The sequence below is a fragment of the Notothenia rossii genome (genome assembly GCF_949606895.1).
Source record: "Notothenia rossii genome assembly, chromosome: 12".
NCBI lineage: Eukaryota > Metazoa > Chordata > Actinopteri > Perciformes > Nototheniidae > Notothenia > Notothenia rossii.
The window spans coordinates 23,111,094-23,125,283 of NC_136911.1; the positions used below are offsets into that span (position 1 = coordinate 23,111,094).

Genomic DNA, 14,190 nt, shown 5'->3' on the forward strand with positions numbered 1-14,190 from the left:
GAAATATTATCAAAGATAACGTTACATCTCTGATAGTCAGTTTTTCTCCCAGCAGTTCCATTTCCGGTGCTGCGGCTGGGCAGCAGCTGTGTGTCTGTGCTGCGCGCGGCGGTACATTTGAATTACACCGGACAGCGGCACACTGTGAATTGAAGACTCGGGTCTAACTCGTGGTCTAACGAACCTTATTTAACAGAAAATAAAATGGCAACAACAGGGCTTGGGAGCAGTGGTCGCATTCGCGTTAACTGAATTACCCCCCCGTCAGCGCGAGTGAGTGATAAATTGTGCACTCGACGGGTAATAATGGATTATGACGGAGATGTTACGATCCCGTCAAAATGACTGAAAACGAAAAAGTCTAAAGCCACCACTGCTCGGGAGAAAGAAACGATGTGATATTTGAGCCCATGTTCACTAACATGAGGCGGAGGAAAAAAGCGAATGCATTTTTTTATCAGAAGGGAAGCAATGTGGCCAAAACACAGCTGGTAAAAACACCACAAACCAGATCCTCTGCAAAGCTGCTTCTTAATCATTCAACCTGTGTTTTTTATCAAATAAGGACAAGATATAATCTTATTTATTTATATATACTAAAATGACAAAGTATTGGTTTTGGCTAGACTAGTTTGACTGAAATGTTCTGTATAATCTGATGACTAAAAAAGACTCAACAGTTTTCATTGACAAAAAGTAGACTAAAATAATTACTTTTCTTTGACTAAAACTCTCAGACTTTTAGTCGACTAAACCTTGACTGAATAAAAACAGGATGAAGGTGACTAAATATGACTAAAACTAAAAAGGAAATTTAACACAGGACTAAGACTAAATAAAAAAATAGCTGACGAAATTAACACTATTTGAAACACACATTTCCTCCTACATGGCGCCACACCGAATGTAAAGCCCAAAAAACGGGACAAGTTCAAGGACAATTCGCCCGCTCATTAATATATTAACCGACTACTTTCTCTACTTCCAGCTCTTGATCTACTGCTGCCTCCGTTTCGACTGCTCTCCCTTTTGACGACGGTGACCAAAGAAGAGGCAGTGTGTGAATACGATGGAGACATCAGTGTGTGTCTGGAGGTAATTAGGCCTGATTTGTCTCCCTGCGCGGAGTCAAACACTCTGAAAGGTCACAAAAACAACCACCGCCTCCAGCCTCTAGCACACACAGTCCTGTTTGTACAAGACAAGACCATTTCCAGCGCTTTACATGCAACCAATTACCCGTGCACTGCCAGGTACATCATTATTTGAGACAATGTGGAGGGTTTGATACAGTGTAATCCTAATGCAATGTAACCGTTAACAAAGTGGTATCCTGGGAATGGCATATGTGTTTTAGGGCTGTACCCGAATATCCGAATATTCGTTCGTCGGAGTACTATTCGGGTTTCAATTTCGTTATTCGGATATTCTTTTATTTCTTATCGTTTTTTATTTTTTTTTATTTATTGAAATCTCCAATATCAACGTAAGAGCTTGTGCCTCTTCTGGGGGTGCTAACACTTAACCATAAACGTTATTGTTTACTTTCTCCGTCTTTATATGTAGATATGACCTTTTCTCCATTAATCTCCGTCACGTTGTTTCCATAGCAACAACAACTTCCTGTCAACTGCGCTAACTCTCCTTCAAAATAAAAGCATGTCCATACAAAGTAGGAAGCCAAGCCAAATTACATTTAAGACATATACAACTGCAACGAAAGTAACAAACACAATGCGATATCCTTTTCAATTTCAAAGAACACAAATTGGGTTGAATACATCAACAAATAGCTATAAAATAACAATACTGTAGAATAAACCGAAATACACGTGTTGAAGTGGTTCGCTGCTGATTACTACCGAATATCCGGAGCCCGGAAAATGGTATTCGGGACAGCCCTAATGTCTAATGATAACAGATGTGTTCACGAAGGGTTTTATGACACTACAGGAAGGACGTTTGTGCAATTATGTGCAATATATACATGTGCCGTTAATAACTGTGCAATATACACCTGGCTCCTATATCTTCAGAACTGTTACAGGATGTGTATTTTGTAAATTGTGTACTTTTTACAGTCGTCATGCTTCAAGCAATAAAAGAAAATATCTTAAAATACTTTATATCGATATTGTGTTTCTTTGCATATTTGCCTAACTCGTCGTTTTCTCTAGACAGCAGCAGCAGATTTTAAGTTCCTACGACAGACCTGAACGTGTGGAAGTGTTTCTACAAGACAAAACCATTTCCAACGCTTTAAAGGCAACCAATAGTCCGTGCACTGCAAGGTGAATCATTATTTGTGGAGGGCATGTTGTACGTACGAGAGTTGTGTGAGGTCTGAAACGTGGAGGTTCAGTTTCTCCGTGAGGCGCTCCATCAGCTCTGAACCCTGGGAAGAGGTGAGGGAGCTGGGAGGAAGAGAGAGAGCAGGGGGTCAGTGTCAGAAACATGCAATACACACAGATACTGAAGTGAGTAATCCACCAATGCAACTGGAAGGGAATACAGTTTCCTTTTTGTATCCCGAGTACCCGTTACATGTCATCTGTGACAACGAGTCGAGGGGAAAGGGATCAGCTGTTTGGTAAACCATCTGCTTTCTTTTCTAGCAATGAAACAAACAATAAGGTGCAAATGGAAAACCTGCATGAGGCGTAATGGCTGCATCGTATAGACGCTCCATGCCCTCCCTTTTCTCATCTTTCTCTTCCCTCACACACACATTGACTTTCTGTCTTTGCACACACACACTCACACACACACACACACACACACACACACACACACACACACACACACACACACACACACACACACACACACACACACACACACACACACACACACACACACACACACACACACACACACACACACACACACACACACACACACACACACACACACACACACACAGTCGCCCTCACGGTGCGATGAGAATAATAAGGTGCAAATGGAACGGAGGTGAAGTGTAATGGCTGCTCTGATAAAGCCATGCCTCATCTCAGACGGAGAGCAAATCGCAGAGGAAATAGACCCAAATAAAGGCAATCTGCAGATGAAGAAGGGCATTACCCAACACACGGACAAAGAAACTGCTTTACTGACGACAGCTGAGAGTGCAAGGTGACATGAGACAAGAGTCACGGATCAAAACGAGGATTCTGTTAGCGCAGAAATGAGAATGTAACTGTGCATTTTGAGCTATATGCTATATATACAGTATATAGGGGACGTATTCTGCTCATATTTGTATTTTATGCCTCGTGTTTCCATGCTTTAAAGAGGCCCTATTAAGGTTTTAGTGGTGTTCCCTTCTCCTGTAGTGTGTAATATATGTGTTAGTGCATGTAAATGGTCTTCAAAAGCAAAAATCACTGAGTTTCTCTCCAGTTAACCAATCAGAGCAGACTGGGCTCTGGTTTCAGACAGAGGGTGAAAAGAGAATAGGGACTCTTTAAAGCTCAAAAAGTGCTTTATTTGACTCCTGACAAACTCATTTCACATGCTGGCTGGCTCTGTTGTGATTGGTCAACCGCTTAGAGATGTCCCGCCCCTCAGCCTATCACGTACAATTTTTTGAGCGTGAGTGATCCATAGTGATGTCACTGAGTTTCGGAAGCAAACAAAGGAGTCTTATGCTGCGTTCACACCGGACGCGATGCGAATATTCGCTTCGCTCTAAACGCTCGAGTTTCACCGCGGCTGTCAGCTGTGTTTACTCGTGTCATTCAAACAAGACGCCTGGCTCGGGGCTACAACTGAAACAAGATGAACATATTTGACCGTGATTTAATTGTAAGACACTTTTCTAAATGATGCCGACGTAACAACATACTGATACCGGTTAGTAAAAACCATGAATTAAGGCTTTGACCAGTCTGCAGACAGACAGCAGGCGAGACACCTTTTAAAATGCGTGTTTTCTGAATGGAGATCAGCTAAGCTAACGTTGTAAATGCTCCGACCGTCCACACTCACAACAACGGCCTACAGACATAAATAAACCAGAGACTGTATTCTCCATGACACAGACAGTCTGTGGTTTGTACTTGTTTCACTTGTGTCTAGTTTCTGAACAGATATGAGGAGCTGTGAGCTCTGAGGGCTAACTGCTTTTCTGGTTGAACGTCAGTGACGGCAGGCTGAGATCCTCACCGCTGATTGGCTACCGCGAGTCCACGTCACGCGAATATGACGCTCGAGTTCAAAAACTGTTAACTCAAGCGTTTGTCGCGGCCCCCTTCAATGCGCCGCGGAATTTGCGTCCACCGCTTCCAGCTCGCCGTCGGAGCGAATTGGCGTCTGTCCGCGTCTCTGCATTGACTCTACATGTAATCGCGCCGCCCCCAAACATCGCATCGTGTCCGGTGTGAACGCAGCATCATGGTGGGAACTTTTGAATTTAAACTAAAACCTAAAGGACACGACACAGGACAGGGAACACCCCCACACACAACAGGGCCTCTTTAAAGCATGGAAACAAAACACCATGTTTAGCTCAAAGTTACAGTTATCTTTCAAGGTTATAATGACGCAGAGATGTTCTTGTGTTTAGCCTGCAGTTGACACCACAACACAGATGCAATACCCCCCCCCCCCCCCTCCTCTGAGAGAGGGAGTGTTTCTGTTGTTCCCCACTTCTTTTTTCTGAAAGTTAAAGATCCTCCGAAGTGATTCCTCACACGTTCAGATCCCTCCGCGCTGAGTCCAGCAACTGGAGAGCTGCAGAGTGACTGGGTTGTTGATGCTAGCTGTTCCCTTGGGTTTCTCTTTCTCTCTATACCTTTCCACTTCTTCTTCTTCCTCCTCCTCTTCCTCCTCCTTCTTCTTCAATTCCCCTAACCCCCCACTAGCAGCGATACTATGTCCGCGCTGTCAGATAACAACCGTGAAACCATGAGGTGTGCAGCCTCTCTAGAACATGGGTGTGTGTCGGCGAGTAAACCAGGAGGTATTTCATTCAGAAGCTGACCTGGGTCTTACCTCTGGTGCTTCTGTGTTTACATCATTATGAATTATGCACACACAGTGAGTGGGATACTATAAATACATACTAATGGGATTTAAATACAAAATGTGGGAACAAGGAGGTTCTAATTCTCCCAATCCCTTGTTGTTTTTTACTTTCATCTTTACTTCTCTTTGATGTATTATGTGTTCTGCTTTGTTGATTCCCTCGATGGACACAATGCAATACATGAATGTATATTAAGCACATTTCTGTTCAAAGCTACCTCGTTAGTTACCTAGGTTACGTCTCAAACGGGTTAAATATAAGGACAATTTAACCTAGAATCCAAATTCAATCAGCCCGTAAATGTGCCAATTAGCGAACGAACGTCATCCAACTGTCTCGTAAACGTTAGATATTTACTATACAAGCTGCCTAGTCATCTAGCTTACATTATCCACCTTTCTAACAAGCTAAAAACAGGCTTTTGTCATTAATTGACTTGCAGTGTGGACCTGTGTGTACGTTCAGACAGTGAGAGTCATTATAAAAACATGTTGACGGGTTTTCCTTAAGCTAACCGGCTGCTCTCTGTAAACTCTCAAATATGCATTATTTGGGTAAACTAATCACATGTTGGTGATCTTTCTCTCCTGAATAAGTGGTATCACCTAATAACAGTTCATTTGAAAGCTTAAAAGCTGTTTCTTTGGCTCGGTAAAGGCTGATAGAGTAACTTCTACAGCAGGCAGAAGCACAAGGTGAACACGTGTGGCATTAATGTGACAAACAGTGTTCCAACATGAGGCTGAAACACGTGTGTGAAACCGCTGAAGGACACGCTGACACCTGATAAAAGGATTTGAGAGATAGGAAGTTATCTCTGCTGACTGAGAGGACCTGGATCACACACACACACACACACACACACACACACACACACACACACACACACACACACACACACACACACACACACACACACACACACACACACACACACACACACACACACACACACACACACACACACACACACACACACACACACACACACACACACACACACACACACACACACACACACTCTCTCTCTCTCTTTTCGTAAAGACCTGATATGTGGGCGGGTTTTCACTTCATGTCGCATGAAAGCGGTTTAAGAAACTGAACAAAGCAGACACATGTGAGGTATTAGAGGTGTGTGAAGAGGAGAGAGGAGCCATACACTGGGAAGACGGTTTATAATAATAGAGAGGAGGTTTTACAAGGTGAGGATTTAAGGTATAAGACTGAGATTATTGAAATCTTTATCTTGTTATTGACAACAAACACCAAGAAACTACTGAACATTGTTCTCTTATTTAAACCTTAAATGGGCATTCAGTATTATGGGAAATTAACTGATTGATATTTTCAACATTACACCCACATTACACCCATGTAACACCAATATTACACCATAATTACAATCGTATTAGATATATATTACACTGGTATTACACCATAATTACACGGTTATTAGACCCATATTACACTGGTGTTTGCACTGGTATTACTCCCCATATTACACTGGTGTTAGACCCATATTACACCCATGTAACACCAATATGTGCCCAATATTCCACCATAGTTCCACTGTTATTGCAGCTATTTTACACACATGTCAAACACATGTATAAATAAGGTCATTTAATCCTAATCCTACTCACTCTGATCCGGTGATGATGTATCCGAAGTGTCTGTCCTTCCCTCTGCTGGAGAACTCCTTCACCGCCACGTGGACCAGCTGAGTCTTCACCTTCACCTCCGTCTTCTGTTGTGGTTCCTCCTCTGGTTGTTGTTGTTGTTGTTGTTGTTGTGGTGGTTGTTGTGGTTTCTCCTGCAGGCGGAGAGCAGCAGGAAGTTGACCTAGCGTCGTTCGGCTCTGGACGTTTTCCTGTCCGACGGTTTTCCGGAGGGAAGCCGGCGCTCCGACGTTAACCTTTGGAAAAGATGGAAAGAAACACGTATTTTTTGATACATCCCCACAAAGAAGAAACAAACACATAATCAAAGAGAACACAAGAAAGAAAGTAAGAAAAAACACTAAGTATATTTACTCAAGTACTTTACAAGACAAGATTTAAGGTGTGTTTGTTTTGTATTGTCATATCTACAGTAGAAGAGGCAGTTGCACTGTACGATGACATTCTTATGTTTCAGCTCCACAGAACTAAATATTAAGGAACTATGCAAACAAACATATAAGATAAGAACTGCTAGATGAGGAACATTTGAGAATATGAGCTCACATACATTCAAATATTGTAAAAAGAAATGAAAAAAAATGCATAAAAATGGCAAATAAAAATAGAAAATAGCAAAAAAAATGTTTAAAAAATGCATAAACATTTCAAAACATTGCACACATTTGTAAAAGATAATTAAAAATAGCTTAAAATTGATAAGAAATTGTAAAATAAATTGCATAAAATTGTCCCAAAATGAAAGTGCATGATATGCTGCATTATAAAACACACAAGCAGAAGGGAAGAGTGTTGGTGTATAGATAGATGAATATGCATCAGAATGGATCGATATAACAGCAGGATGTGTAAACAACATCGTGACGGACAGAGTTAGCTTTGTTTGTCTACAGCACTGAAATGCCACATGAATAAATATAATAATTTAAACTCTGCACAATGAACACTTTTACTTTGTATACCTGAGGAGCGTCGTTGAACGGCTCCATGTTGAGGTAGTCCAGCAGCTTGGAGAAGAACGCTGCGTGCTGTGGTAAACAAAAGGAGATTCAACAACAACATCAACAACAACATCAACAACAACAACACAGACTAACAGCACTTCTTGCAGCTTTCTGTGTATTTACAATGTTATGAATTGTCTTTTTGCTGTTAATTATAATGAGTTATTGCCTGTATGTAACGCACCTTGAACTGTACTACTGTAACAACAATATAGGTTAACCTGTTATCTAGCTTCTACCACGTTACATTCTACACCACATGTGTCAAACTCAAGGCCCGGGGGCCAAATCAGGCCCGTAGTGGATTTAATTTCGGCCCTCAGGAAAATGTCTAATTCCTATTAGATCTGGCCCTCCGGTATATTGAACGCACACCTTCACTCCATCCTGAGGGTCTCCTCAGCTCAGAGCCTGAGCCCAAACATTGATGACCTTGCCCCCAAGATGAGATGCCAAGTATCTGAGCTAGCATCACAGAGCAGCACACTGAGTTTAATGGATGTTTCCTTCTGCACTTTCTCTCTCACGACAACAGGGCATGTTTGGTTTCTCTTTGAGGGAAATAGTTTTGTTGAAGCTGTTGTTGGCCTGAGGGAAAATGTACTCATAAGAAATGACTCTGGAGAAGCTGCAGATAGAGCCATAAGAAATGAATCAACTGATTATTTAATGTTTAATGTTGTTTTTATAGGCAATCATTGAAGCTTTGTTAGTTCCAGGTTTAATATGTGCAATAAGTTCATTTCAATAAGTTCTGCAATAAACATTGAACCAGTCCGGCCCTCCACTAGTGCCCATTTTTTAATGTTGGCCCACTGTGTGTTTGAGTTTGACCCCCCTGCTCTAAATGATACACTTAATTGACTTAACTTAACTTTTTTACCACATTGCGTACTTTCTCAATTGTAAAAAGCCCTTTATCTAAAAGTGTGTATTTTCTGCCACTTTCTTTACTTTTGCTTTAAAATGTAGATCCCCCTCCTCTGTGGGACTAATAAAGGAGTTCTGAGATGCATTAGGACACTTCCATGCATTGCTTTTAAACCAGAGTTCATTAAGTGGTGAGGGATTCTAATGAACACCTTTTATATCAGTCGTTTGAAAGAATTAGAGTTGCATTCACTGACATGTTTCTATGTCTAAGTGCAAGGTCGCAATACATCCTTTTTTCCTTACAAATGATTAGAAACAATATAAATACATATATTCAGTGCGTTCTCAGTCAAATGAACATCTATTTTCATTCATAACACTTTAAAAGGAAGAAATTGGAGGTCGGACAGCTCAAGTGATGTTATGAGACGCTTTTAAACGTTTAAACTTTCTACTTCAACGTGGGTAAAGTGTGTCTCTGAGAAACCAATTTAGTTTGCAGGGTATTTTTTAAATCACCTTGTCAACGGGCTCTTTGTCTGCGCCGGCTCTCTGTTGGCCTGGAAACAAAACACAGATTATGTGAGCAGATTGTGTGGAAACGTACGTGAGAAAAGAGTGGAAAGGAAGGACTCCAAAAAGACATTTGGCAGGAAGTAATGTGCATTTATAAACTCAGAAGCTCTTGTATCTGTGGCACGAAAGCAACACACGGACAAGTCAACATTATTATTATCACCGCACTAAACCCTATTTCATTTTGAAACAGATATTGAGAATTGAGAGATACATTTAGAGTATTGAAGATATAACTAATGTTTTAATAATGATGAAGAGAACTCTGGATACACCTGCTATTTCTCCATAAAATGTGTATACAGGTTCTCCCTCAATCAAACGTTTACATTATCATAGTGACATCCCAGGTATATATTTACAGCTTTCAAAATGTTTCGTTGTGGATGTTTGTGTTACCTATAGTGCAAATAATATCACTTTCAAAATCATTTTTTACGTTTTTTGGGCGATTTTGCGTCCAAAATGTTAATCTATGTCAAAATGTAAAAAATACCTATCAGTTTATATACTGTATAATGGTGCACGATAATTATCGGTCCGATATTAGGAATTATGACGTCATCCCGATAAAAGTATTAATAGCCCCGATAATATACAATATATTTTTTGGGTAAAAATAAAGAAAAACATTCTGCGGTGTGGGTGGGTTGGGATGAGGGGCGCTTGTTTTTCACTCGGCTCCTCCCGTTTTGCCAGTACTGTGGTATTAGTGGTTTAGGAAGAGGGGAGTTTTTCACAAATCCAGCGCTCCCTAACTCAGGCCTGGCTGTGACGTAAATGGTGTGCGGCCGTGAAGCCAGGACAGGAAACAAACATGTCGACGGTAGTATGGGACTATTTCAAAGTTTCAGAGTTAGATAGTTTGCTATTTGTATTAACAAATGCAATGCAGAAGTTCCACGAGGAGGGAAAAAGGCAACAGGTACATTTAATATATATATATATATATATATATTATATTATTATCGGTTATCGGTATCGGTCTTGAGAAGCAGGAAGTTATCGGTATCGGTTTCAAAAAACCAATATCGTGCATCCCTAATACTGTAGGTGAGGTTGCCTTAAAACGATAAATACCAAACATTGACATATTAAACATTTCTTAATGGGAGTAAGACAAATCAAAAGTAGGCGAAAACGGCCAAATTAGCCCAGGACTCTAAAGGGTTAATGTGCATTAATTAATTTAATATTCTATTTACATGTATATAGACTAGACATTTCATTATATAGCCTATGTTGCATTGTAGGAGGAGCTCAGGTCAGAAGAATTTCATTGTCATTTCTACTCTGCACAGTACGTAATGCTGCTCCAAAAACAAGTTAATCAATGTTGAAAACAAGCCGTTTTTCACTTGAAATACGTAAAAAATGTGCCAATAGAACAAGTGAAAGACAGCTTGGTAAGCTCTCTTGAAATAAGAAGGGAAATCTAGATCAATCAGATCTTGTAATTAGCAGGAAAACTCATTTGAACTATATTTTAGGAGATCTTTGAATGACTCACCTGGCTCTTTGGGTCTCGCTGTGTCTTCCTTTTTTAGATTTCCTTGTTTCCTGTCCTGGTTTTCTTTCAGTTGCATTGCCACCATGGCTCTGGATTCAGCAGGTTCTGATCCAGTATTCGATCCAGTTTCAGAACCAGGACGCCCCTCTTTCTCCTGGTTCAGAGCTCCAGCTATAACCCCCGCCAAATGGTCCAGATCTTTCCCCATCAGAGACTCAAAGTGAACACTGTGTCGCCCCAACTGGCTCACCATGTTCTGGATGAATCGCTCTGGAAGGTGTAAATCACAATATAATAATAATAATAATAATAATAATAATAATAATAATAATAATAATAATAATAATAATACACTTTATTTATATATAGCACCTTTCATGCATCTCTGGTGTTACCTGAGTGTGTGTTACCTGAGTGTGTGTTACCTGAGTGTGTGTTACCTGAGTGTGTGTGTTACCTGAGTGTGTGTTACCTGAGTGTGTGTGTTACCTGAGTGTGAGTGTTACCTGAGTGTGTGTTACCTGAGTGTGTGTTACCTGAGTGTGTGTGTTACCTGAGTGTGTGTTACCTGAGTGTGTGTTACCTGAGTGTGTGTTACCTGAGTGTGTGTTACCTGAGTGTGTGTGTTACCTGAGTGTGTGTTACCTGAGTGTGTGTGTTACCTGAGTGTGTGTTACCTGAGTGTGTGTGTTACCTGAGTGTGTGTGTTACCTGAGTGTGTGTTACCTGAGTGTGTGTTATCTGAGTGTGTGTTACCTGAGTAAGTGTTACCTGAGTGTGTGTTACCTGAGTGTGTGTGTTACCTGAGTGTGTGTTACCTGAGTGTGAGTTACCTGAGTGTGTGTTACCTGAGTGTGTGTTACCTGAGTGTGTGTTACCTGAGTGTGTGTTACCTGAGTGTGTGTTACCTGAGTGTGTGTGTTACCTGAGTGTGTGTTACCTGAGTGTGTGTGTTACCTGAGTGTGTGTTACCTGAGTGTGTGTGTTACCTGAGTGTGTGTGTTACCTGAGTGTGTGTTACCTGAGTGTGTGTTATCTGAGTGTGTGTTACCTGAGTAAGTGTTACCTGAGTGTGTGTTACCTGAGTGTGTGTTACCTGAGTGAGTGTTACCTGAGTGTGTGTTACCTGAGTGTGTGTTACCTGAGTGTGTGTTACCTGAGTGAGTGTTACCTGAGTGTGTGTTACCTGAGTGTGTGTGTTACCTGAGTGTGTGTGTTACCTGAGTGTGTGTTATCTGAGTGTGTGTTACCTGAGTAAGTGTTACCTGAGTGTGTGTTACCTGAGTAAGTGTTACCTGAGTGTGTGTTACCTGAGTGTGTGTTACCTGAGTGAGTGTTACCTGAGTGTGTGTTACCTGAGTGTGTGTTACCTGAGTGTGTGTTACCTGAGTGAGTGTTACCTGAGTGTGTGTTACCTGAGTGTGAGTTACCTGAGTGTGTGTTACCTGAGTGTGAGTTACCTGAGTGTGTGTTACCTGAGTGTGTGTTACCTGAGTGTGTGTTACCTGAGTGTGTGTTACCTGAGTGTGTGTTACCTGAGTGTGTGTTACCTGAGTGTGTGTGTTACCTGAGTGTGTGTTACCTGAGTGTGTGTGTTACCTGAGTGTGTGTGTTACCTGAGTGTGTGTTACCTGAGTGTGTGTTACCTGAGTAAGTGTTACCTGAGTGTGTGTTACCTGAGTGTGTGTTACCTGAGTGTGTGTTACCTGAGTGTGTGTTACCTGAGTAAGTGTTACCTGAGTGTGTGTTACCTGAGTGTGTGTTACCTGAGTGTGTGTTACCTGAGTGTGTGTTACCTGAGTAAGTGTTACCTGAGTGTGTGTTACCTGAGTGTGTGTTATCTGAGTAAGTGTTACCTGAGTGTGTGTTACCTGAGTAAGTGTTACCTGAGTGTGTGTTACCTGAGTGTGTGTTACCTGAGTGTGTGTTATCTGAGTGTGTGTTACCTGAGTAAGTGTTACCTGAGTGTGTGTGTTACCTGAGTGTGTGTTACCTGAGTGTGTGTTACCTGAGTGTGTGTTACCTGAGTGTGTGTTACCTGAGTGAGTGTTACCTGAGTGTGTGTTACCTGAGTGTGAGTTACCTGAGTGTGTGTTACCTGAGTGTGAGTTACCTGAGTGTGTGTTACCTGAGTGTGTGTTACCTGAGTGAGTGTTACCTGAGTGTGTGTTACCTGAGTGTGAGTTACCTGAGTGTGTGTTACCTGAGTGTGTGTTACCTGAGTGAGTGTTACCTGAGTGTGTGTGTTACCTGAGTGTGTGTTACCTGAGTGAGTGTTACCTGAGTGTGTGTTACCTGAGTGTGTGTTACCTGAGTGTGTGTGTTACCTGAGTGTGTGTTACCTGAGTGTGTGTTACCTGAGTGTGTGTTACCTGAGTAAGTGTTACCTGAGTGTGTGTTACCTGAGTGTGTGTTACCTGAGTGTGTGTTACCTGAGTGTGTGTTACCTGAGTAAGTGTTACCTGAGTGTGTGTTACCTGAGTGTGTGTTACCTGAGTGTGTGTTACCTGAGTGTGTGTTACCTGAGTAAGTGTTACCTGAGTGTGTGTTACCTGAGTGTGTGTTATCTGAGTAAGTGTTACCTGAGTGTGTGTTACCTGAGTAAGTGTTACCTGAGTGTGTGTTACCTGAGTGTGTGTTACCTGAGTGTGTGTTATCTGAGTGTGTGTTACCTGAGTAAGTGTTACCTGAGTGTGTGTGTTACCTGAGTGTGTGTTACCTGAGTGTGTGTTACCTGAGTGTGTGTTACCTGAGTGTGTGTTACCTGAGTGAGTGTTACCTGAGTGTGTGTTACCTGAGTGTGAGTTACCTGAGTGTGTGTTACCTGAGTGTGAGTTACCTGAGTGTGTGTTACCTGAGTGTGTGTTACCTGAGTGAGTGTTACCTGAGTGTGTGTTACCTGAGTGTGAGTTACCTGAGTGTGTGTTACCTGAGTGTGTGTTACCTGAGTGAGTGTTACCTGAGTGTGTGTGTTACCTGAGTGTGTGTTACCTGAGTGAGTGTTACCTGAGTGTGTGTTACCTGAGTGTGTGTTACCTGAGTGTGTGTGTTACCTGAGTGTGTGTTACCTGAGTGTGTGTTACCTGAGTGTGTGTGTTACCTGAGTGTGTGTTACCTGAGTGTGTGTTACCTGAGTGTGTGTTACCTGAGTGTGTGTGTTACCTGAGTGAGTGTGTTACCTGAGTGTGTGTTACCTGAGTGTGTGTGTTACCTGAGTGTGTGTTACCTGAGTGTGTGTGTTACCTGAGTGTGTGTGTTACCTGAGTGTGTGTTACCTGAGTGTGTGTTACCTGAGTAAGTGTTACCTGAGTGTGTGTTACCTGAGTGTGTGTTACCTGAGTGTGTGTTACCTGAGTGTGTGTTACCTGAGTGTGTGTTACCTGAGTGTGTGTCACCTGAGTGAGTGTTACCTGAGTGTGTGTGTTACCTGAGTGTGTGTTACCTGAGTGAGTGTTACCTGAGTGTGTGTGTTACCTGAGTGTGTGTTACTTGAGTGTGTGTGTTACCTGAGTGAGTGTTACC

The 14,190-nt window shown here is 41.8% G+C and overlaps 1 protein-coding gene across 1 annotated transcript in view; it reads right to left on the reverse strand.

The window, feature by feature from the left end:
• ptprn2 (protein tyrosine phosphatase receptor type N2) overlaps window positions 1-14,190 on the reverse strand; it is a 172,086-nt gene that overhangs the window by 115,614 nt on the left and 42,282 nt on the right. The window contains exons 6-10 of the mRNA XM_079661853.1: window positions 10,669-10,938; window positions 9,102-9,142; window positions 7,668-7,733; window positions 6,670-6,941; window positions 2,328-2,414 (exon numbers count right to left, since the gene is read on the reverse strand). Of these exons, the coding sequence (XP_079517979.1) occupies window positions 2,328-2,414; window positions 6,670-6,941; window positions 7,668-7,733; window positions 9,102-9,142; window positions 10,669-10,938 (736 nt within the window). The remainder of the gene's footprint in view (window positions 1-2,327; window positions 2,415-6,669; window positions 6,942-7,667; window positions 7,734-9,101; window positions 9,143-10,668; window positions 10,939-14,190) is intronic.